Raw genomic sequence first — 6,982 nt, forward strand, 5'->3', positions numbered from 1 at the left:
AAGGAGCCCAACACTCTTCATTAGGTGTGCATAATGATTAGTCAACTTTGTTGTCCTCTGGGAAAGTGGGAAATTAAGATATATAACAAACTTTGAACAATTTTGAAGGCTTCCAGACAGAGGGTTGTGGCTGACTTGTAATTGCCATTGTGTGTTTGTGTGTTGTCTCTGCAGTTGAACCTTGAGAATTTTGTACAGAAATAAATGCATAAATTCATGAATGCATAAGTACATAAGCACACAAATATTCAACGTACATACTTTTTTTTCTTTGTTTGTGTTTTTGTTGGTAATACGAGGCCTTGTATCCACGCACAGTATAAACTAATGTGTTTGAGTGTGTTTTTGTTTCGTCTCTGCAGTTGTTTGGGGACTGGGAGGCGCAGATGAGGAGGGTGATGAAGATGATAGCGGGCGGAGGCCTGACCATCACCGGCTCCCACTCCATGTGTGGAGACTACCTGTACAGCGGACACACAGTCATGCTCACACTCACCTACCTGTTCATCAAAGAGTGTAAGTAAAGGGCTATAAGATCCACACTCACCTACCTGTATAGCAAAGAGTGTAAGTAAAGGGCCGTACCATCCACAATCACCTACCTGTTCATCAAAGAGTGTAAGTAAAGGGCCGTAAGATCCACACTCACCTACCTGTTCACCAAAGAGTGTAAGTAAAGGGCCGTACCATCCACAATCACCTACCTGTTCATCAAAGAGTGTAAGTAAAGGGCCGTAAGATCCACACTCACCTACCTGTTCACCAAAGAGTGTAAGTAAAGGGCCGTAAGATCCACACTCACCTACCTGTTCACCAAAGAGTGTAAGTAAAGGGCCGTAAGATCCACACTCACCTACCTGTTCACCAAAGAGTGTAAGTAAAGGGCCGTAAGATCCACACTCACCTACCTGTATAGCAAAGAGTGTAAGTAAAGGGCCGTAAGATCCACACTCACCTACCTGTATAGCAAAGAGTGTAAGTAAAGGGCCGTGAAGCCTGGTTTAGACTCATCCTTCGATTGCGGGACACGCACTGTCAGTGGGGCGTGGCGGCAGATCATGTACCCAAACAGCCGCCACGCCCCCCTCTTTTAGAGCTAAAACGACCCCGTGCAGCGATCAACGTATATTTCTCCCAGGCTGAATTGTCCATGGTCTGCTGCTAGCCCCCCCCCACGCTGGCAGTGGGTGTCCTGCAGGAGTCTAAACAGACATTAAGATCCACACTCACCTACTTGTTTATGAAAGAGTGTAAGTAGCCTGGGAAATCCCATGCTGCTTTGCACAATCGTTCTGATCTGAAAGACAGCATGGAGTCTACCCTCAGAGAGGGTACCAGATCATGGTCCCTGTTTCTCCAATCAGGTGATGACTGCAGTTTGTTTAAATAGATACAACTGACAAGATTGGCTATGGCTACGTATGCCAAATGATACACATTCGTAACGCCCAATAAACCACACACCCCCTACGGAATTTACAGTAGGCAGGTCTCCAGACCTTATCTCACTTGTGATTACCGGTAGGTCTGGTGATAACCAGGCAAGACTCAGACTGTAAGTGCCCTAAGATCCTCTTTGCTCATCTGGTATTATACTACGTTTGTCTGTTTTATTATTATCCTTTTATTTTAATAGCATTTTTCCCCCCCACAATTTGATGTGTCTGTATGGATAAATAAGACACACTCAAGTCAAGTCAGCTTTTATTGTCACTTTCTTCATATGCACAGACATACAAGCAAAAATTAAATTACGTTTTCTCTCTATTTTTTTCACACACACTCACACTCTCACACACACTACTAGTATGTGTTGAGATTTTTGTGTCTGTCATAATTCAGTGCAGCTCCAGGGTTGCCAGATGATGCTGAAGATTTCCATCCCAAAAAATGCTGATAACCCGCCTAGAAGCACAAAATCCCGCCCAATTCTATTGATTTCTATGGCAAAAATTGGGCGGGTTTTTCTGCTAAATGCCATTTTTACCCGCACATGGCCATCCTACGCTGCCCAATTGGGCGGGAAATAGCACAATCTGGCAACACTGTTCAGCTCATGTGTCAGCCAGGATGTGGTGCTTCCAGAGAAACTGCTCAACCCCAATACATTTCACAAGAAACAAGAACTATTCCCACATGCTCGTCTAGTACGTAGATAGGACTGTGAGGTCTTCTTCACATCATCAGGAAGCTTTGTGTTTGCCATGTCCATGTCCGTACAGTAAGTGCTTTTCAAGTGTTGAAACCCGAGCCGGATTTCCCATTAAGACAAACGAAGAGCTAAACTCGGCCTCTCTTCACATGCTTGAGATAGCGTTTAGTGTAGTCTTTCTCAACGGGGGCGGTACAGCCCACCCAGGGGGCATTGGGGAGCTCTAAGGGGGCCTTGAGAAGGATACAGCAGAGCTGTAGTTCCCATTGGGGGGCATTAGTCTATTTTATTTTTCAATTCTAAGCGGGCGTTAGCAGACTTGTGATCTGGTCAGGGGGGCGTTTGGAGACTTACGGTGAAGTCAAGGGGGCGTTTGTTCAAAAAAGTGGTGGAGATTCACTGGTTTAGTGCTCAGTGGCTTCCGCCCGTGTGTCCTGTCAACGGGCCGAACTTCACATTGAGAAATGGCATCGCCACAGTATGAATGTTTCAGCACCTTCCTGTTTGACTGCTTGGAGCATATGGAGCACTTTTGCTGACTTTGCTTTTTACACATTACACTTTTGCTTAACATTGCTTACATTCTCAATTGCAACATCCACATGCTAAATTTGTCAGATAGGATCTGGTCTCTGTATTCTCCCTATACGGTCTGGTAAAAATACTCTATATTTTGCTGGTTGGTTGATAAGTTGATTGGTTGATTGGTTAGTCGGTCGGGTGGTCGGTTGGTCGATCGGTCGGTTGGTGGGTTGGCCGTGCTGGCCAAAAGTACCTGACTTTCAGAGGGACTCCTGCTGCTCAAAACTTAACCCCAAAAATGCCTTCTACCCTGGGGTGTATTTCTCGAAACCATAGTTGCTAACTATGTTAGCTACTTTGTTGTTTGCAATGCAATTTCCCATTAACTACACTTTCGAGAAACGCACATGAACAGCTTTCTAGTTACCTGCGTGGAAAAGGCACCTCTTGGTGTTTGTTCTTTTTTATGGTACACAACAGTGACACCATCTGGTATGAATTGGTGATGCTGATGAGGAACATTTGAGTGCTACAAATTTCAAGTTTTTAAAGGACAAACAACATAGACATTTTCTGACAATAAAAAGCTCAAAAATATAAGTTTGAGGATGATGGGGGGGGGGGGGTGAAGGGGAAAGGGAAAGTAGGCCTGTGATCCAGAGTGCGGTTCACTAATGCAATACAATTAGCAGCCACTGTCATGTATGGGGGGGTGGGTCTTGGAGAACACTCTTAAGATGATGAATGGAAATGGTTTGTGGTCATTTTGAAAATTAATTTAATTTTGTTGATAATCCTCTCTGAAAGGGACTGCAAAATAAAGTTAGATAGACGGACAGACAGAGAGGCCGATGCATGTTAACCCATTTTAGCCTGATATACGTTGTTTGACCTTTGGCACCTGGAGCTACATGTGTTCTGCATTTAGGATCTTGAGATTTTTGAGTTTTTAATTAAAAATGTGGGTATGTTAGAGCGGAATGAACACATTCTAAAGCTAAATGAGGGTCCTAGCATTTAAATGCAACTTACTGCATGTTTTATGTGCTTCTGATGCTGAGATATTTAAGTTTTAGTAGGCAGATGGCATTTTTTCCCAGAAAGGGCTTAGGCATTCAGCAATCGTTTTTTGCAGGTGCCTCAAACTAAAATGGGATAATGTCATTTGCTGTTTGTTCTACTTACTCTCCAAAGATGTTCTTGTGGTACCACTGAGCATGTTGGTTGCTGTGTAGGGCCTACAAAAATGAAATTAGATAGACAGACAGCCAGAGACAGACACATGTTTTTTTTTTTTAAATGAACCCTTCTTTGCATCTGCACTTGTTGTTCTGTATATTTCCTGTGCACTTTTTATCTGCTAGTGATGTTGGCTCTGATTATGTACTCGTTTGAAAGTCGCTTTGGTTGTAAAGCGTCTGCCAAATGCAATGTAATATAATGTAATGTTAATATCATTTGTTCTTTGCCCCACATACTCTCCAAAGAGTTTCTGGTGGTACCACTGGGCGTGTTGGCTGCAGTGAAGGGGCTACAAAAATAAAATCAGATCGATAGACAGCCAGAGAGACAGACACATGTTAATGTTAATGTCATTTGTTCTTTGTTCCACATTCTCTCCAAAGTGGTTCTGGTAGGGGTACCACTGGGCGTGTTGCCAGAGAGACGGACACAAAATAATGAATTTTGTTCTTTGCTCCACAGACTCCCCAAAGCGGTTCTGGTGGTACCACTGGGCGTGCTGGCTGCTGTGTGCCGTGGGGATCCTCTGCATCCTGCTGGCCCATGACCACTATACCATAGACGTGGTGGTGGCCTACTTCATCACCACGCGCCTCTTCTGGTGGTACCACACCATGGCCAACCAGCAGGTCAGCCTCTCCTCCTCACATGAGCTTTGCACACTGTTATGGCAGGGGTGCGGGACACTGTGTTTTTAAACGCCGTTTCAATCAAGTTTCTTGTCTCAAGAGGTCTGAAATGGCGCCACCAATTGCACATTGTAGTTGGATACATTCAACGTTTGCTTACATCATTTGGAAATGGTTTTTTTTGCCGTTGTTTTGCCCTGAGGTTTTTCCATCCATGATGTATGTATGCCTGGTTGGTGATTCATTTTATTTTGGGGGGCCCCCTTGACATCATCATAAGTCTGCATACGCCCCCCTTAGTATAAAAAAAATTAAATGGACTAATACCCCCCAATGAGAGCTAAGCCCCGCCCCGGACGGACTCAAACCGGGGCCCCCATGGGCATTTACTGTAAGCCCAAATGGGGGGGCTGTAGCGCGCTCCATTGCGCGTACAGTTTGCCTCGTGAGTCATTTCAAAACGATAAAATCCCCCGTCTCTTCTTCTCGTCCTTCCTTCTCCAATGCAGGTGCTGAAGGAGCCGTCGCCGAGCAACTTCTTGTCGCGAGCGTGGTGGCACCGCTTCTTCTACTACCTGGAGGAGAACATCCAGGGCATTGTGCCGCGCAACTACCAGGTGCCTTACCTGTGGCGACCGTGGCAGTGGGGCCACGTCAAGTACACACGGATAGACTCCGACTGAGGGAGTGAGTGAGGAAAAGCCTTCCTTTGAGTGACTCGAGTGCAGCAGTGCACCATGCTGACTTCTCCGAGCGACCTTATTTTGACCTCTAAAACTGCCATTTTTTTTGAAGGCCTTGATTCGGGAATAAGGTCAATCAGCATCGAGTACACAAGGATAGACTCTGAGTGAGTGAGGAACCTTGAGGAACCGAGTGATTCAAGAGTCTCGTGCTGACTTCTCTGACTCTATGGGAGATCTTAGTTTGACCTCTAAAAGCTGCCATTTTTTAAAAACCTCGATTTGGGAAAAAAGGTTGGTTAACAAGCGAGTGGATGGAGTGGAGATTTTGAGTGCCCTCAAGTGCCAGATTTCAGTCTCAAGACGGTTTAGTATCGCCAAGTCTTGAGTATCGCCGTGTCTTCTGCCTCCTTTTTCTCCCCCTCCTCCTCCTCCTCCTCCTCCTCCTCCTCCCCACTCCCCACTCAGACGCCACCAAAATTCCTCCAGCTTCCTCTACAAAACCCCTGAAAGAAAAAATCAGACTGGTCAACACTGTGACATTGTCATTCAGCATTTCTCTGTCGAGTGAAAAGCTAGTGTGCTTCTGACTAGACTGGATAACTTGTGGACTTACTTGGGCACTTGGGTGATGTTTTGTAGAAAAAAAAGTTTGTTCATTCCTTTGGATTTTTTCTTCTTTAGGTTCTTTTTTTTATTTTTATTCATTCACTGGCATGGTGACGTTTCAACCTCTCGGTCTTCCTCAGATTGAGAGGTCAAAACGTTATCATGCCAGTGAAAGAATAAAACCAAAAAAAGAACCTAAAGAAGAAAAAATCTGAAGGAGTGCGTAGACTGGATGCCTGCCTTCTTTGTTACAGCTGTGGTGTGAGTCCCGAGTCCGAGTCCGAGCAGAGATTGTTTTCGTGTGTCAGGTCCCTCCATGTTTTCCTTTTTGGTGTTTTTGTTAATTGTTGCCCAGGGCAACGGGTTAAATTGTCCGAGCATGATTCAAGTCAATGTGCCGCCCTAGTTGCCCCTGTGTTGGGCGGGCGGCCAGGACTTGGAATGACTGCGAGGACAGAATGAGACGGGGCATGCCATGTCACAAGGTTTGTTCATGTCACTTTCCCGGAAATACTGGGCTGAATGAAGAATGGGAGTAAAACGATGTCTGCTTTTGTTACAAAAGAAGTACAAAAATCACGTTGTGAATGAAACCACCAAACCGTTTTGTAGCCACGTTTTTGTTTGTTTGTTTGTAATCGTTTTATTTTCTTTATACTGCCTATCCAGAGATATTGCCAAGGTGCAGAAAAGAGGATTTTTTTCTATGAAATATGAAAAAACCCGAATTTATTTTTCCAACTAATGCTTTCTATATATACGTATATATATACGAAGAAAAAAAGAATGGTAAAGAAATGATGGTATGTAAACATTCCTCAGTGCCTTTCAATTGTCTACTTGTCCATGTAGGTCCGTTTCATTGTAAACTCATGTGTCTTGTAATCTGCAACAGCAATGTAATGTATCGAGGCATCAATGTTTTTTTGTGTTTTTTTATTTGTTCGTTTTTCCTTTTCTTTTACTTGAACCTGAATCATGAAGGGGTTGCATTTTGTTTGCCATTGTCATTGTCCTGACTCTTCCCCCTCCCTCGAAAAAAGAACAGTGGGCGTCGGCCACACAAACCTCTTGTCTCTGCAAGAATGTTTCGTCCGTTTTCATTTCCGCTGATGTCAGGCCAAGATGATTGTGTCAATAAGCCA

The 6,982-nt window shown here is 44.4% G+C and overlaps 1 protein-coding gene across 2 annotated transcripts in view; it reads left to right on the forward strand.

The window, feature by feature from the left end:
- The window catches only part of sgms1b (sphingomyelin synthase 1b), a 44,608-nt gene extending 38,635 nt beyond the window's left edge, over positions 1 to 5,973 (forward strand). For both annotated transcript variants that reach the window (XM_063220770.1, XM_063220769.1), the window contains exons 5-7: positions 363 to 516; positions 4,379 to 4,545; positions 5,055 to 5,973. In XM_063220770.1, coding sequence (XP_063076840.1) covers positions 363 to 516; positions 4,379 to 4,545; positions 5,055 to 5,228 — 495 coding nt within the window. In that variant the 3' untranslated portion in view covers positions 5,229 to 5,973. The remainder of the gene's footprint in view (positions 1 to 362; positions 517 to 4,378; positions 4,546 to 5,054) is intronic.
- The last annotated feature ends 1,009 nt before the right edge of the window (positions 5,974 to 6,982 follow it).

This window comes from Engraulis encrasicolus, chromosome 17, assembly GCF_034702125.1.
Source record: "Engraulis encrasicolus isolate BLACKSEA-1 chromosome 17, IST_EnEncr_1.0, whole genome shotgun sequence".
In the NCBI taxonomy this organism is placed as follows: Eukaryota; Metazoa; Chordata; class Actinopteri; order Clupeiformes; family Engraulidae; genus Engraulis; species Engraulis encrasicolus.